This window comes from Pempheris klunzingeri, chromosome 14 (assembly GCF_042242105.1).
Source record: "Pempheris klunzingeri isolate RE-2024b chromosome 14, fPemKlu1.hap1, whole genome shotgun sequence".
NCBI classification, from domain to species: Eukaryota; Metazoa; Chordata; class Actinopteri; order Acropomatiformes; family Pempheridae; genus Pempheris; species Pempheris klunzingeri.
In genome coordinates, this window is record NC_092025.1 from 15079748 (window position 1) to 15098376 (window position 18629).

The 18629-nt window shown below is 41.9% G+C and overlaps 2 protein-coding genes across 2 annotated transcripts in view; one reads left to right on the forward strand and one right to left on the reverse strand.

The window, feature by feature from the left end:
- Positions 1-18629, forward strand: part of abhd11 (abhydrolase domain containing 11) — a 179492-nt gene that overhangs the window by 124436 nt on the left and 36427 nt on the right. The gene's annotated exons all lie outside the window — the stretch shown is intronic.
- On the reverse strand, positions 2831-17400 carry LOC139212635 (lissencephaly-1 homolog B). Its single transcript, XM_070843113.1, has 11 exons — positions 17263-17400; positions 9476-9761; positions 8047-8131; positions 7856-7930; positions 7401-7607; positions 5824-5992; positions 5631-5733; positions 5310-5538; positions 4602-4703; positions 4366-4522; positions 2831-4168 (listed from the first exon to the last, which is right to left on the reverse strand). Exons 2-11 carry the CDS (start codon positions 9505-9507, stop codon positions 4095-4097), a joined length of 1233 nt encoding a protein of 410 aa, XP_070699214.1. The 5' UTR covers positions 9508-9761; positions 17263-17400; the 3' UTR covers positions 2831-4094.

Sequence of the window (18629 nt, forward strand, 5' to 3'; positions counted from 1 at the left end):
TGAGGCGCCGTGACTGTATGTATGACTTGACTGGATGACAGGAAATAGATCAGGCAGAAAAGGGGGAGGAGGGAGAGGACTGGGAGGAAAGAGCTGCTGCACATGGTAAGCACATGAGCTGTATGAAAAAAAAGACGCCTATCGGTATGTATACACATACAGAGGAAAAAAGGGGAGGCGGAGGAAGGGGTGGCTTGGAGGAGATGGGCAGGGTGGGAGGGACGTGAGGCAGGGACGGGCTGACCCAGTTAGAAGTGCTGCATCACTAGTGGATGTACAGAGCGGAGACGGGGGAAGCAATGCAAGACAGGAGACTTTAAACAGGGAAACTCTTCAGAGATCAAATGTACTCAGCAAAGAGTGTGTGACGTCACAGACAGGATAAATAAAAAGAAAAACCTTAATTGTTCAGCTTTAATCAAAATAAGAACTTGTGGATTTGTTGCTTGTTTCTTTGTGATGAACGCGCACAAAAAAACGCCCCTCATTGCACATTGTTTTAACATTTCTCACAAAAGTTCCTTCCACAATCACAACTTACTTCCATAACTCCGACAGTATCCATAACCCAAACCCTTAACTTAAATTATGCCCAAAACAATCCAAATTTTACTACATGTGAAATGACGTCAAAGTATTTTAAAGAATAACAACTAAAGGTGGTGGACATTACCACCACTGGGACACTTTGATCAGCTTCCTTAAATGAAAATGTAAACTTCTTGGATCTTAGATGAATTTTTGTGTTGAACATTAAACATTCACTCCTTAAGTAACTTATTCTTACCCTGAACCACAACTCCAATGACAGCCCTAATCCTGCACTTGGAAAGCATTACTGATTTGAACAAATGTCCACTTTTTCGTCAAGGTTTTTCTTGGTCTTACCGTCACTGTGAGAGCATAATAAATACAATAACTAATTCACATTAATGTTCCTCCTCTGCTGAGACACAAGATGCATTGGGTTTGGTATCTTTTCCACAACTTCAATGTGACCACTGCCCGCCTGTACATAATGCAGTGAGGCAGCTGTTTTTTTCCATATGGAGAAAATTGAAGCTCTCAGTACATGCTACCACTAGAGAGCGCCACATCCTGTAATAAACCTCATCCAAAACTGCTCCGCCTCAGGCTTTGCAGGGATTAGAATGCTGGTCACGTAAACTATAGTGGGACACACGTAAGCTATACTGGTATGACACACAAACCTATATATTACCACAGACCCTGCAGCTGTCTGTGCTGCGGTCTGCACTAGAAACTACCAATATCTACCTGCATATGATAAAATAAGAGCCTCCCGTGTGAAACTGTTCCTCCCTCTGAGACAATCAAAACTGCTACATCTGACAGACCGGTCCGGTGTATGCACTGACCTTGAAACCTCTCAGCACGTCCATATCATGCCAGCTTATCTGAATCAACGCTGGCTTATACCTCTCTGCAGCTCCTTTCACTTTCTGTCTTTTGCTGTGAATCTGCATCAACAGTTTTGTCAGTGGGGGAGAGGTGGGTGACCTAGAAGCAACATAAATGAGAAAGTGAGCTCCATCTACCCTGTTGTGATGTCTTTAGCTTGCATGAGGGGAAAAGTGTGTGCAAGGCATGAGAGACTGGTGGCGGGGGGATGTAGGCCAATGTTTCTACTCCAGTGCCTCTGCGGAGAAACGCGAGTTTCAGACATAGACAGGTTTATAAGTCCCATGAAGCCACTTCTCAGCACACACGTCTGGCTCAGCAGCTTCACTCCACCGTGCTGTGTTCACATTGTCAGTGTCATTTTCACTAGGCGAGCCTTATGCTGTAATAACTTTCTTATTTGGCTTCTGCATTTGTCTTTGCGGCACTCCCCGTCTCTCCACCCTCACGGACCTGCAGGACAGAGCAAGGTGTGGTGCTCGCACACTTGCCATCCTGGCAACTGTTGCCAGGATACTGCAGAGCACAGAGAAAGAGTAATTGCTGTGTGGGTGAGTGAGCAGGTGTGTGTGTGTGAGCACAGAAGTAGGCTGGGGTACCGTACATAATTGATAAGGGGGCCTGAACTGTCCCTGCTGCCTCCTGATGTCTTTGCCTCTCCGTTCTGAGCTTGCAGTCTAAGTAACTGAGCTGCACCTGAGGAATAAACGTCAAAAGTTATTATAGTGTTTGTTATACGCCTTAATACCACCAAATCCCCATCTCCCAACTCATCTTTCATTCAAAAATAAAAACTGCGAGGTCAAGACTGATTTGTCCCTCCTCTGTTTGCATCAAAGTCAACATCTCCTGTGCTCAGATACAAGTTGTCTGAAGACGCTCTAAGAGGCCGTAGTGCAGCACCAGAGCCAGATAGTTATACATAAATAATATTCACTGTCTAGAATTGGAGCTTTCCAGTTTCTGTCTGCTGACCCATTTCTTTCTCTTTGCTCTTTCGCTTTTAGGGCTGTTCAGTTCCAGTCCTGGAGTGGTTAACAGGCTACACCTGGTCTCAGGTACATACAGAGCAGGTGTGGCTCATCACCTACCAGTGAGGAACAAAGAGCTGCGAGGCTCCGGCCCTTCACCTCTGGAACTGAACAGCCCTGCATGATTGTACTTTAGTATTATCAACTGTCACAGCAGATAAAAATAGAGAAGTAAACCTGCACAGCACAAAGTAGTTGGCTTTCTCACCATACAAGCATTGGTGCATTTAATGTGTTTGTAATGGGATGGACTGGAGAGAGTGCTGCAGGACCTGACCTCACTATGAAACTTTGTGGTGGCAAATCCTGCCTGACTTCCAGAAGTTTTCCCTTCGTCTCATTTCACTTCCTTACCTCAAAGAAAGCACACGAACATATTTATATTTACAGAATTTTATTTCATTATGTTGCAAACAATGACATCCAGATATATTGATACACAACTTTTACTGTGCGTGTATGTGCATTTGTGAGTGTATGTGCATGTGTGTGTAAAGAGAGCGGTGAGACCACAGAAAGCAGAATGAAAATCCCGTGTGAGGGAGCCCTCAATGGGTTAACAAGGCAGAGATAGCGAGCAAGAGGGCACTGGGCGATTCTCTGGGCCGACATACACACACACACAAACCTCATAAAAAGGTGAGCAGACTTTTTCCTCTGTAAAACACACTTTTGCTATGGGGCGTGTGCCTGTGCTCTCAGCAGCTTAGGGATCGTTAAGGTCCTGTGAGTGTCTACTAGAAAGCAAGTTTGTTAAAAGAGATGAAGTAGTATGAATGAACACAGTGGATGAGAAGCTTTGCCTCCTCTCTCTCCAATGACCATCAGAGCAGAGACAGCAGAGAGATTCTCCTGTCGTAATATACAAACACACACACACTCACGCAATGTATACACACATGTACACGTGCACTCGACCACAGAATCTCATGTGATTCATCTAGGGAGCTGCATCCCGCTTAATATTTTCTTCGACTTGTCATCATCGCCTCCTGGACAGCTTCCTCCCACTCTCGCGCTTTTATTCTTACTCTTTCCTCACACTTTCTCTACCACCATCCACGCAGTGACAGACCATGACAACGGAGGCATGGAGTAAAACAAAACAAAACCTAAACCCCTTCAACGAGGGGTGCGGTCAGTCAGTTAACCGAAATCCACCTGCACTAGTACACAAGGATATTTACCCTTTGATCCGACAGGAAGTCATGACAACAGTATGCAAATTCGGCAAATTTAACAGTATACAATTTTTTTTGTTTGATTCACCATGCAAGGAATACTTCTTATCTTTTGAGTGTGTTTATGTGTCAGAGATTGCGTGACATTTATTAAGCGTACCCTACATCCAGAATAATTTACATAAAAGGACAATAGTCATCTTAATAGGGCTGGACCGATGTAGGGGAGGAGGGGGAGGTGAGGAGAAGGGATGGGGATGGGGACAGGGACGGGGACGGGGACGGGGACGGGGACGGGGACGGGGACGGGGACGGGGAGAAGGTGAAGCGCCGTGGTCAACTATGGTTTGGAGTGCGAGAGGTAAGGGGCTGGGGTGTCAGGACAGAGGGGCAGGAGGGGTCGGGTAGGAGGGGTTTTAGGGCTTTTGGAGAGGCGGCGGGGCAAGAGATGGGGGCAGTCTCAGCGGCACTCCCAGACTTTGACTGTCTGATCGACGCTGCCCGTCACCACGTAGGGAGCAGTCTTATGGAAATCTGCAAGAGAGGTAAACATTTGGTCAAATACGCTGTATCGAAGAGGAGATCAATAATTTCAACAAGTTCATTCGGAATAAGTTTAATCCTAATTACAAAGGCAGCATTTCAGCTTGGATTTACGTTCTAGATTTTTTACAGGATGCAGGTTAATGTTTGAGAAGATGCTAAATTAACTCCATTAATAACCGTCTTACCCAGAGAGGTAACAAAGTGTTCATGGGCACACAGGGTCTTCATGCAGCGTTTGTTCTTGTAGTCCCAGATCCTAATAGTTTTGTCATCAGCACAGCTCACTATGAATCTTCCTCCAGGATGAAACAGCACCCCACGCACCCAGTTGTCATGTCCCACCTGAAGAAACAAGACTGATTACTCACCACTCCCTACGCTAATAAGCAGTAAAACTGAAACAGTCCACAAGGCTACACACCAGAGTCATGAGGCAGATGCCAATGCTGACGTCCCACATCTTAATCGTTTTATCTCTGGATCCAGAGAGAAGGAAAGGGCCAGGTTTTCCACTCTTCTTGCTCTAAAAAACAGATACGGGGAAGATGTAACAAACAGGGATTGGCTACATGAAAGACAACACTGCAGTTCATCAGCAAAAAGATGCCTTCTTAGATATAAAGCAGCATTTTTTTCTCCAGGGAGGCCAATGTATGTCAGCCGGGATGAATTCCCACTTTTACATTTTTCGTCGATAACCAACATCAGATCAAATTCCTAATTTGTCCCGTATTTTAAAATATACAAACTAGTGACGTTCCTATCAGTCTCAGCTGTTAGCATGCTCACACACTACACTGAGACCGTACAGATGGTAAACATTATACCTGCTGATTATCAACATGTTTGCATTGTCACTCTGAGTGTGTCAGCATGCTAACATTAGCATTTAGCTCATAGCACCACTGTGCCCAAGTACAGCCTCACAGACCTGCCAAGTATGTCTGTTGAATGGGCTATAAAAATAGATGCAGGTATGTCCTCACTGAAATGGTGCCTCTTCTGTTATATGTTAGTTGTTAGTTTCATTTAACATAAATATCTTATGAGGTAGTCATTTAGGCAACGCTGCGGCTGAACTTAGCATACACAAACATCCGCTGTAGATAAATGCAGCAGCTCTACATACCTCTGAGCCTGTGGCCTCCAGAATGGTGGGGTGAGCACTGTCAGGGGCCCAGGCAATGCACTCTACCACATGTTCGTGCTCCCGTAACTCAGCTTTGCACTCCTTCGAGGCGACCACCCAGACGCGCACTGTCTGGTCATTGGAGCAGCTGGCGATCAACGAGCCGTCCTGGTTGGGACGCACCATCCTAACCCACTCCCTGTGGCCGGCAAATGTCTTCACACAGTACCTGCAGGAGGAAATATTGTAAGTCAAAAGAGCAGCTTTTGGTATAAATTAAACTAACTAGTGTCTATGAGAGCTTCCGGTGGTGAGACTTACCCAGTGGCCACCTCCCACATCTTGATGGTCTTGTCTCTGGAGGCAGACACTATGTGGTCACCATTTGGCATGATGGCTACAGACGACACATTGTGATCGTGGCCTGGACAACAGAGTCAAGAGTTTAGCTGTGTTAACTGGTCCGAGTTCACCTCAACACCTGTACGGTAACATTTCTGTAAATATCTCTTACCATGCATTGTTCGGATGCACTCAAACCCCTGAAAGTCCCAAAGTTTGATGCTCATGTCAGCTGAACATGAAGCCAGTAGCTTTCCCGTCTGGTCAAAGGAGATGTCCTGCACAGAGTCTGTGTGGCCCTTCAGGGTTCGCTCAAAGTCCCCAGCCTCATAGTCCCACACCTAAAAACCACAGACAGAGACAGCCAATCAGCGAGGCACTTCAGTCTCACACTATCCAATTAGCAAACTGCTTAACTCATCTAAGGATCAAATGTGACTATGAAATTGTTGATATGCTGAAATCTAACAAAGTCTAGCAGCCTAAAGCAAAAAACTTATAATTGATAATTGATGTGGAGGCATGGAAAGTCAGTGATCAGGGAGTTTTACAATCAGATGACAAATGTGTGTTTTTTGCTTTGTTCAACAGGCAGGTTGGGGTGCAGGTTAGATGATGTGTTTTGGCTTTAAACTTAAATTTTGATCCTGAAAATTGCACAGGTGAACACGTAGGTCAAGCTGTTTGAACACAGTTTAAACGGTTGAGAATATCCTTCCAGCTAAAATCAAGTTACATGAATGAAACAATCTGCTGACACTGTTTAATCAATAAAAAGGCTGAAAGGGAGGGAAGGGGGATGGGTTGAAAGAGAAACAGATTTGCATGTTTCTCAAGGTGCTGGAGTGTTGCCTTTGACAACACAAGCATCAGCCCATCTCCACACAGATGAACGGTGACAAAGCAGAAAAAAGAAACCGAGTGAGGAAGGGAGGGAGGGAGGGAGGAGGAGGAGGATAGGGGTATTGAAGCAGAAGCACAGAGGATAAAAAGGGAGAACAACCTCAGATCTGCAATAGAGCTTTGATCTGAAGGGTCAGAGCTGCAGAGGCCATGTTGCGGTGTGCTGCAGCGCTCACTGATTTTGCTTATAAATGTTGCTGCTCACAGCCATCACTGTGCTGTAATATTCCTGCTAGACAGACATTTTCAAAGCAGTGATCAGTTAGACAAGGCAGCTCAAAGATGTTACAGTATGTGAACAAACTGGTACTATAACGGTATACATGGATAATATATTGGTATGATAATGCTGTTAATTCTTGACACTGACATGTTGTATACACTGATGACATTTCCATTTTAGGGCACTGCAGTAGGTCAAGATGGTGCTTTGAAAAACATTCAAAATTTTTAGCACTTGCAACACAAATTTTAGCAATACAGAATTACGTAAATATATTGTGTATACTGTGTTACATTTGTCTGAGTGAAGTGGCCAGTTGTAATGCAGGTGCACCTCCACTGTGAGTTGAATCTGTGTAAGAAAGGTATTGATTTAACTCCATGAGCACTCTGGAGGCTGCAGTGATGTTGATTATATGGCTTCAGATTGAATGTTCAATCTATTGTGTCATCGCCCACAGACATATGTGGGATATCACTTCATGACAGGATACATAAAGTGAGGTCATTTCTTGGCAGTTCTGTTGTACTGGATTGCATCAGGTTTAGCTCGCTGCACCTAATAAACTGGCAGCTCAGTGTGTAGCCTAAACCCTGTTTACACACACACACACACACACACACCTTGATAGTAGCGTCCTCGGAGGCTGTGACCATGACAGAGAAGACGGGGTGGAATATGACACGCGTGACTGGAGCGCGGTGCCCACTCAGGGCGTATCTCTCAGGGGGACGGGGGATCCACTCCTTGGGGTCCCTCTTCTGACCTACAGATCCTCCGTGTGTCATTTCCTCCTTCGCCTCATTCAACTTTGACTCCAACTCCATCACCTGAGGCAGAGTCATGAGTCGGTGATCAGCAAATGTTTATCCCAGTTTTAAAAAAAACAATGTAATTCTTTAATCAAGACAAGTTATCAAGTTATTATCATGCTGTCCACCTGGTAGTTTAAATCTGAAATAAAATAGTTTTTGTATTTGCACATTTCTAGATAAGTGGGGCAGCATAGCCACAAGGAATGAGCATTACATTTCATGAAGCATTGTCCATGCCACTACAACTACGCTGTACACCTTACCTTCTTCTGTAATCTGATGACTGAGGTCCATTTCTTTTCCAAAAGACCTGCATACTTTTTATCTACCTCTTCATTCTACGAGGGAGAGAAGACAGACACTGAGAGAGGGATCCACATTCCTCTAAGTAATCACAAATGTTCATGTTATTTTGGCATTGGTTTTGACATTTTATGGACCAGCCTCCCCTTACCATATCTAACTCTGCCTCTTTCTTGAAGGTGGAATAGGCCTCCTCGTATCCATTGGAACGGAGATAGTCTGCTATAGCCCGGTTTCTGAAAAAAGGTGGAATAAAAACAGATTTTTGAATTCAGGCATTAATTCATCACTAGTTACAGATTAGATCCACACAAATGCTTAGATGTACACACTGCCACACTTACACAGTCAATATTGGTGCAATTTCAGTTCATTTGTGTTAAATAAATAACCTGTCAGTAAAGACAAAGTGAGGTTGTCATTTATTAAACATTAGCTCCACCTTAACAGAAATACTGGTTCCTCCTTAAAAGAGAAGAGACCACACCCTGTCTAACAGATGGGAGCAATGGGATTCAAGTTTCACAGTTCCACCTTAAATGTCAGCAAATATGAGCGAGTGCCATAAGAAATTTCAATCCTTCGGTGAAGAAAACAAAACACGAGGACCGAATCACTGGAAAACTGTGTTGTGCTGCTATGGAAACCAGAGCATGGCCACAAAGAGAGAGCACAGATGATGAAAGACGTTGAGGACAGGGCAACCACAAACACATGGAAACCTAAAACACACATGTGGATTCACACACAAACACACACAGATGTACGTGCACACACTTGTACAAATGAGGGGGAACAGCTCTTTTATGAGATGAAGGGTGAATATTTCATGAGTTACTGTGCTAAATTTAGGCTGCAGCTTCAAGGCTACTTTGAATGATAACTGTAACCCCCATACAATCGTCTTTTTCAGACTTTGAACATTAAACCGTCAACGGCAGCAGGATTTCCACTAAATGATACCAATGAAATCCCCATTTAAACTCATCAGAACATGAGCAGTCCAGATTTTCTTCAATAACAGGGGATACACCAAGATGAGAAGGTAGCATATCTGCCATTTTGTGCTGACTGGACCAAGTATTGACCTGGATACATACCGTATGATAAGATACGGTATGATAATGGCCAACGTTGCAGCACAGAGCTGCTCACATTAACCTGCCATTATGTTAAGTTCCTCCTCCTTCCCCCATCCCCCTCACGTCTTTGCTCCTGTCATGTGGGTTATGAAATATTCACTAAGTAGCTATCAAGTGAAGCTCCTTGAAGTTCACGTCTTCACATTTCCTCAATGATTAGGAATAAGGAATGCACTTTCTCACAACATCTGCATTAAACTCTTCTGGATGACTTCAGCCCAAACAGCTGAACATATTCCACTGCTTTCTATCAAAAGGAGAAAACTGAGAAAACTGAAAAATGTGATGCACAGCTGGGCTTGTGGTGAAACTTTGAGGTATTGCTAAAAAGCCAACACACCTCCTCATGAGCACAACATGTGTGTTTGTCTACATGTCTGCTCTTGTTTGCATATATAATGAGCCTGCACGCCCTCATATTTACATCCAGGCACTCACAGTTCATCTCTTTGTCTCTGTGACAGCACCATGGTGGCTGCTGTTCTCTCCCTCTGGGGGAGGTGAGGGTGAGGTGATGTGCTGGGGGAGTCTGGCTGGGAAGAGCGTGGTGGGGAGGCGTCCGATCCCTCGCTGGTGCTCTTCCTTCACAGGCTCGGAGGTGGCGAGGAGAGTGCCACACAGAGGGAGGCGAGCTGGAGATACCGCTGTCAATCAAGTGTCAAGACAAGGCTCCACAAGTATTCTCTGGCCCAAGTCTCACTCACTGATCACACGTGCCCATCACCTGAGGAAGAGAGAGGGGAGACGGGAAACAACTAATGGTTACAAAAAAAATACATACATATTCCAGGATTAAAGTACAAATTAGTGAGTACAATCAGGTTATCAAAAAAAAAAAAAAAAAGACAAAACAAAGAAAATAGAAATAGTTTTCTAATCTGCTCTTTCCAGTAAACATATGTAACAAGTCATACAAACACATACACTATAGGTTTTAATAAGGTTAGAGCGAATGATGCAGAGAGGCAAGACAGTGGGGAAGTCCAACATTTAACAGACAATACTAGGAAGTAGGGAGAGGCCATCTTATCAGCCCCTGTTCATTCATTAATGCAAACATCATCAAACTATTGCTGACACTAAGTTTACTGCATTATATCTACATACATTTCAAAGGAAAATATTCAAAATAAACCGGAACAACAACTCTCCAACTTGTGCACTCTTAATCTGAACTTCTGGATGTTGCATGAGCCAAGGATTGTTTTTCACGTAGCAGACGATTCTGCTCATTTTACCTGCATGACTTTGTACCAATTATGTTATCACAGATGTAATCTTTAGGCTTCATCGAGTGTGCTAGTGGTAAAAGCTGGCTTCAACTGTGGGAGTTTAGAACACAGTTGATTTTAGTTCTAGTTCCTTCTGTATTTTGGGACAATGTGATCAACACGACAGAAGAGCACAGATCAACAGCACACGCTGACAAATCAAAACACACCACTCGGGGATTGTGGAGCTAATAAGAGTGTTCACTTCCTGAGCTTCAACACTGCTGGCACCTGGGGCCACAATAGGACTAAGCTGCTTAGCGGCTAGACCAGACAACCTAGACTCTGTGCGTGTGTGTGTGTGTTTCTCAGTGATAGAGACCACAAGTCCTCCATACAGCTGACAGTGCAATGTAAAGAAGGGACTGGACGGTAGCTAACAGGATTAAGTCGAGACACGGAGTGAGGACCTTAACAGCGAGACGCCCTTGCCTGTATTATTGTGTGGTGCATTGCTCTTGTCTGTTTTACCGTCTGTGGCCAGATGCTGCTTCGAACACAAAAGAGTACTTCAAGCAAAAAAATAACCGAATGATACTCATAATATTCAGATTTATTTGTGTTTAATAGTTTGTTAGAGCTGCAATGATTAGTTGATTTATTAATTCGGTCTCATCTGTTAATCACAAACAATTTTGAGAATTGATTAATTTTTTTCAAGAAATAAACTCCTAATTGTCTGATTTCAGCTTGTGTGAATGTGAATATTTTCTGGTTTCTTCAGTCCTCTATGACATTTTCATCTTGGGCTTAGAGAAACAATGTTCAACTTTTTCTTTCATTATCTGACATTTTTATGGACCAAACAATTATGCAAACAAATGAATGACAGTCGACAGAGTGATCGACAGTGAGTTGCAGCCTTACTGCAACAATTTCTACTCCACAGATGAGCACTTGTGTGTTTCCTTTCAGTGAGAGCATGGCAGCTGCAGCGGACAACAAAACATTTAGCCAGGGACGTGCCTTAAGTGTCCTGGAGAGAACTCCTTTTTTCCTGCCTGCAAACAAGAAGAGTGCTCTGAGCTGACAGGACACAGTTAGTGATTTTAGCCAAGCAGCACTCAGCGTGGTTCAAAAATAGCCTTTTGACCAAACAGAACAACCTTTCAACTCTTACGTAACCACCTGCCTGAGACTTCTGAGCTTCACCAGCGACTGTATTTGAGTTTTAGAGGAACGCACTGATAATGGGGCGTGAAGAACAAACAAGTGACAGTGTGACGCCTGGGCTGAAGAATATTTTCAATTCCTGCACGAGTCCGCCAGTGAAAGGTAAATGTGGTCATCTAAGGTTACAGTGACAACATGGGCAGTCATAAATAAAGAAGACAGGTTCAAGGTCCTGCCTGTATATCAGGCTTATCAAAAGGAAATAATGTCGAGGAGGTTTGTTTACAACCTGTGCAATCATCTGATTACTCAGTCCATCTCTCCTAAAATACAATGGTTGCTTTGAATGAATTTGCACACATAAGTAAGATTCTAGTAAAGGAGGACGAAAGCCAAAATGTTTGCAAAGCTATCGTACAATATGCATCTGTTCATGCGTGGGCACCGTCTGTGGTCAGTTCCTGGTGAAAAATAAACATATTTTGACACAGAAGTTTTATCATTTCACCTCTCTGTCACTCAAGAAGGTGTTCTATCATCATTTTAAACTGATTATCTTTTGGCTTTTAAATATTAAAGAAAAAAGGAGACGGACGGAGTGATTAATTGTGCAAAATGACCACCAGTTTCATGACTCAATAATAAAAATCATTAGTTGCAGCACTAACGTAGATATAAACCAAAAGTAAGGTTACAGGTAAAATGTCAAACATCCAGAGGACAGACAGCACCTTACAGAGAGCACACATCAGCAGCCAAGTTTTATTTTGGCCCATTACCAACTCACTCATGGAATTAACATTAATTAGTGAAAGCTGATGTGACCTGCCACTGGTGAGTGCACTATTTTAACTGATAAAAGTAATGGTCAGTGCTACTAAGAGAGGAAGGATAATCTCTTCGTTGTGTACAGAGTTTAGCAAATCATGTATATCATGTATATATTAAGGAGTATAATATTAAGTATGTGTATGGATGTAGGTGTATATTTCCAATCTGAGTGTCAGAACAGACTCGATCACCAGTGTCACCAAATAACGCACTCCCATTTCCAGTCACGTTCGTAGTTACACACTCAAACTGTGCAGTACCACTACTTGGAATCGCAAATGCCTGACAATTTTCTCCACAACAGGCCAGTTATAAAATTATGGACTTGTCGCAGCGAGACCCAACAGAAGGGCCTCAGTTTGATCTCTAGTGTGTTCATCCGAAAAGACAACGGTCCACCTGTGGTACATGAATACATCACTTAAATAAAAGACAAGAAACAAAAGCACAATGAAATACACATCTGCATAAAGTACAATAAGGATTAACTTTATGGAAATACCATAAAATGAAGATTGTATCATGTTACTGACAAATTTCTACTATCCAAATAAAACGATTCCAATCAGACTGTAAATACAACAAACTAAATGTTATAATGTAATAGCCCTACCTAACAACCTGATGAGTGAACAATGAAGGCATAAAAAACACTTCGTCCTAAGTGTCAAACAACCTACTGCTAATACTCCTACTGTGTATCAAACAGAGAAGTATCAGCTGATATTAGCTCATTGCAGATATACCAATACCAGCACATCAGCATGTTGGCCAGTAAATGAAGAGGTAATTGAAGAAATTGAAGTAAAGAAATGCCAAAGATATGTTTTGAAGCAGTGTTACCGTTCAGTTTGTCTAAAGAGCAGCGATAATTTATTTATTTATGTTTCTGGTTGGGCAAAGAAAAATTAATATCAGCAAATGTATCATTATCAGATTTTTTAAACTCTCATATCAATATCTGCCTCAAATATCCTGTATTGATCGGGTGATAGTGTGAACAGTGTGAACAACACTCCACCGGTGATTGATTTATCCTTCTTCCCTTTCTTATTAACCAAACAGAAAACATTTGTGTAGCAGCTTTTCATTTTAGCTGGCACTGAGCATCACGTTCACCTGTTAAGATTAAAAACTAATTCTGTCAATAACTTGGCAGGCCGAAGGTAAACCGTGTCTGATGGTGCGTTTGTGCGCTCTCTGCCAGCCGTCGTCTGTACTCTGTCAAAGATTGTTTATGTGGTCTCTAGGGCCACTGTTTAGCCCTAGTTTTGAACCACGAAGAAAGAAGGAGTGCCAAACTCAGAAGGCTACAGCTGTTATTTAAACGTGTCAAATATATATTTAATCAACATTTAGGTAAATAGAAACATTGGATTGGGTTCAGTAATCGGAAAAATATCAAACATTAAGGGACTTGGATCGGGGCTAAATGAACCCAATTGGGACATAAATACTATCAAGGTTAGTACAGCATTAAGAAGAAAATTCAAGCACTTTACCAAAACAAAAAATGTCCAGACTCTCAAGACCTTTATCTCTACATCTAAATTGAGACTATAAATGTATTTATAATGTAATGTAATAGTATAGTATAATATATATATATATGTGTGTGTGTGTGTAGTAAATAGTATGATATATAATGAATAGTATGAAAATAGTAATAGTGTAACAGCGATAACATAATAGTGTAGATCCTTTTTCAAGGACTGTACTCAAATTCAAGCATCTTACCAATCTTGTAAACGTTAAATCTAAAAAAAAGCATTTTCCAAGATTTCAAGACTTTGTCCGAACCCTGTAGTATAAATCTTAAAAGATAATGAAGCATTTTAGGCAGAGAAACAATCCTGTCACAATATGTGACGGACTACATGCGTCAATATGGAGGCAACTAGAAGCACAGGCAGCATGACAACTGCATTTCATTTATCTGCCACTGAAGAAAACTGAGACGTCACTTGGAGATGGAGCAGCCTCCCATCTCTCTGCATCGGCTCATGACCACAACACAGACGCAACAACCTACAGGCCTCTCCTGTTCTCTCAACAGCTACAAAATGTTACCATACCACATCGTCTTTGTATTAAACGGTGAAACAGTTGACCAAATGATGTGACTAATCTCCCAGTAGGCTACAATATCAGACTGTGACGCTCATTATGCCTCATCCGTCTTTCTCCGAGCAGTGAAAACGTGTCTTGAACACAGAGCCATGTTCAGGTAAACAAGCTGCATGTACAGCCGTGATGTGACACAGTCTTTACCGCTCTTCTCCAAATGAACATCAGTTATCAATCCTGGTATTAAAGCAGCATTTCTATGTAGAAATTAATTTGTAAACGTGATGCTGTGATCCTTATATGACTTGACAATTTGATCCATTTACAGGTTCTCTTTTCTGAATTGATTTCAGGCTTACATATCAGTACAGACTGAATGCCTTTGGGTTGTTTGACTGTAAAATTAAGTAAGCAAATGGTACAGCCTCACTTTGGGCATAAAGTAAGATGGACACAATAACTAACAACTATTTCCATTTTCAGTTAATCTATCAAGTGTTTTTTAAATGAATCCATCAGTCTGTAAAAAAATTGGAAGTTCACTAAAGCCCAAGTCAACATCTTCTGATGCCTTGTTTTGTTCCAGTAACAGTCCAAAGTCCAGACATTTAATTTAATTCAATTTACAATCACAACAAAACAGACAAAAGTAGAATCAATTAATTATTCTCACTTGATAACTGATCCAAACAATCGATTATGGGCACTTCATTGATATGAACATATCAATGAAATAATGTAATACCCCATGATTTAAATATCAAATAAATAATATTATATTATATATATATTATAGATAATAATAATAAAATTCTGAGCCTAGAAAAATAAAAAGGCAATGAAACCAGCCAATGGTAGCCCTACAACTAATGATTATTTTCCTTATTGATTATTCTGTCAAACATTTTCTAATTTCATTGATTAGTTGTTTGGTCCTTAAAATGTCCAAGAGGACATCCTCAAATGTCTAGTCCACAACCCAAAAAATATTCAGTTTACTGTCAAAGGGGAGTAGAACAACCAGCAAATATTCACATTTGAGAGGCTGAAGTCAGAAAATTGACATTTTTTTATTAAGAAATGACTCAAAATGATGAATAGATTATTAAAATTGTTGGCAGTTAATTTGATAATTGACAACTAATCAGTTAACCAACTCAACGTTGCAGCTCTAGTCAATGCATTAGCTCTGGCTGCTTATCAAGCTTTTGGTCGTCGTGCCCTGTTTGTGTCAAGCTGCTGTACAATGCCCCTCCTTATGATTGACCTTCAGGCCAAACAAGTCCCTGCTGGCACACACTGAACCACAAGGCAATGCTTGATTACAAATCAAACATTAAGGCAAATGTTTCTCCTGTAACTGACAGTACTTCAATGCATATTCTCATCCAGTGAAGTGTCTCCATAGCAGTAGGCATTGTGATATCAGTCTACAGCCCTACAATAAAAACACTAAGTTCAAAAGTTACTCAACCTTTGTCAGAAGCAAACTCCATGTGTTATGAATGCCAACAGTTAAGATTTAAGCGTGACAACACAGTGACAGAATATCAAAACATAAGACCACTACATCTTTGATTTTCTACTTAATTAAGAAATGTTTTGCTAAGATAAATGTAGTTTTTTTCTCACCCAGAGGTGAAATAGATTAAGCGGGGATGCAGTATAAATGCAATTGAATTAAAACATAGCCTACAGTGGCACCCTGTCTTGTTTGAAAACATAACATAGGTAAATCCTTGAGATGCTGGAGTACATGGGGACCATAACCTATTCTACAGGCATGGGCCTTTACATTTAATGCACTGCCATAGCAGCTATTGGACAATCACTAGGCATTCAATTATCTGGCAGAATTCAGCTCTTGAGATAGTTTTGTACAGTGAAATCTGTAAGGCCTTGATCATTTTAAGTGTATTGTATTGATCCTTTTTTTAGTCTCCACCCTGGTTGTGATTCCTCTAACCTCTGTTGATTAACGTTACATTAAGATAGCTTGCCGTACGCACAAAATCAACCCACATTTGCTTAGGGCTGCTTTATTTTAGAGGGGAAATGGGCCTGACTTCAAAATCTGGCCCGGGTGACGTCTTTCTAAGCCTCGATGGCTACAAGGGCAAAGTTGCAGCAATGGCTCAGCAACGCCCTTTCAAGCTAACGTTAGCTTAGCACGATAAGTGGAGGTGTCAGTATGAGCAGACTAGATTTACACCAACCACACAGTCACCGTACCAAAACACACAAAGGGCGGTGGTCTGCGCCAACAACTAGCGGAGCTACATAGCCACTTGTTGAAAATAAATAACAATCAGGCGTTAAAACGTGCAGGGGAAAGGGATATGTAACCTAAGTTTGATTATAGGACTGTTAGCTGTTATTCCCCAGCGCAAGACAATTCTGGATTAGACATCATAGTATTACGTTGTTCAGCGAAAATTAAAGAGGTTTCTTTAACAGTAATTTATGCATTTTCTAGAAACATCAGACTTTTTTGACCCGGCTGTGGAAAATATGGCAGCAAGCTGACAGCACCCTAGTTAGCTTAGCCGGCTAACAAACCACGTTAGCTCATCCCCACAGAACTTCCATAAATAGCCGCAGCTAGCGTTAGCCAAATGTTCTGCTAGGTTTTCACAACAAGTGCCTCGGTGCTAATCACGCAGTGGCCGAGAAGCAGCGAACTAGTTTTAATGCGACAGCCACATTCAGCATAGTTGAATAATGTCCCCCGATGATTATCTTGGCGTTCCTGTCGCTAAATCGATGCTCTTGTCAATGCCAACTTTGCCACCTAGCTTAGCTTAGCTTAGCTTTCGGCCTCTCCGCCATTTTGAGATCGGGACGGGAGAGCGCAGACACTGCAGGCAATCCGTCGTCAAAAATAACAAGTCTTTCTAAGTGCCAAAACAAAAATTCAGACGCGTGTAAAAACTACTAACTTACCCTCTGACAAATGGACATTCTCGTATCCCTTTCGGCGGACCAAGCATGCGGTGGGAAACCCAGGTTTTGGAGTGGTGTTGTGACTTTTCACATCACCCGGCTCGGTCGCTCAGATTTTCTCCTCCTTGGTACCACCGCATTCACTACTAACGGTCGCGACTGGATGTCGGCGGCGCGCACGTTGAGTGAGCGGAGGCGCGCAGCGTGCACGTCGTTCGCTCTTAGAATTAAAGGGAAAAGACACCATGCATTTGAGTCACATATGTTACTTTTATTATTTATTTACAGCCAGGTTTTAGCTCTGAATGATTTTAATTGTAAACAAGTTTCTCAATGAGATGAGCAGCAGGAGGACAGACTGCAGTGATGATGCCGCCTAGAGACCAATCAAGCTGCTCCATGGTTGCTGAATAATGCTGAATAACTGCCAGGAAACTATAACAGAATTTATAATAGTTTTACACTTACTATATGGGTACATTTTCAAATGGACAAATGTATGCAATTCACTGAAATAGCAAGTATATGGGTTAATATCTAAAATGAAATTCACTACGCTCACAGTCAGTCACTAATTTGGTGCCAGTAGAGCAGCTCCACTAAATGTCACTTGGTCACAACACCAGTTCAAAGTGTAATTCTCTCATTTCCAGTTTAGGAAGCAATTTAGATACCATTAGTCTGATATGTTCTTGTTGAATGAAGACATAAGAAACATCAGTTTCTTATCATTTCCAAACAGTCACCTGGATATTAATGACAACAATAATGGACTGGTTGTTACATCCAAAATAGTCATCAAGATTATTTTGATATTCAGGCAAAGACAAATCATCTATCATGTTCTGAGAAGTGTTCATGGCACAAGTGTGAAGCCCAGTGGACACACAGGGGATTGCAAGACAGCAGCACGTTAGGTAAAAATCTAAAAAAAAAATGATTTTTAGTCCACTGTTGCTATATTTCTTTTTCTCTGTAGAAGTGTGCCTCAACATACTGTGCTTGTCCAATCATATAGCAGTATTATTGTTCATTTTATCTAGGTTTTAGTGTTAGCGCATTTTTCTGACAAAAAGGAGGAGGGTTAGACATATTTTCACCAAAGTTATGAATGGCCCACTCATGGTTCCCATACATTTCAACAAGAGCTACATCATGGCTGCAGGTAGGCATGCATTAGAGCGCCCAATCCTCCACAGACTACAGCAGGACAAAGTCCTCTTCTAAACGGAGGCGGCTGCACCTGTCTGTTACTTTGACATAGTTCAACGTAGGCTAACCTACTTATTAAGACAAGCAATTTTCCTGGCTTTCATTTGCCATAGTTGTTCATTGTCTGAAGACTGTGGACTGAAAACACAGTCTAC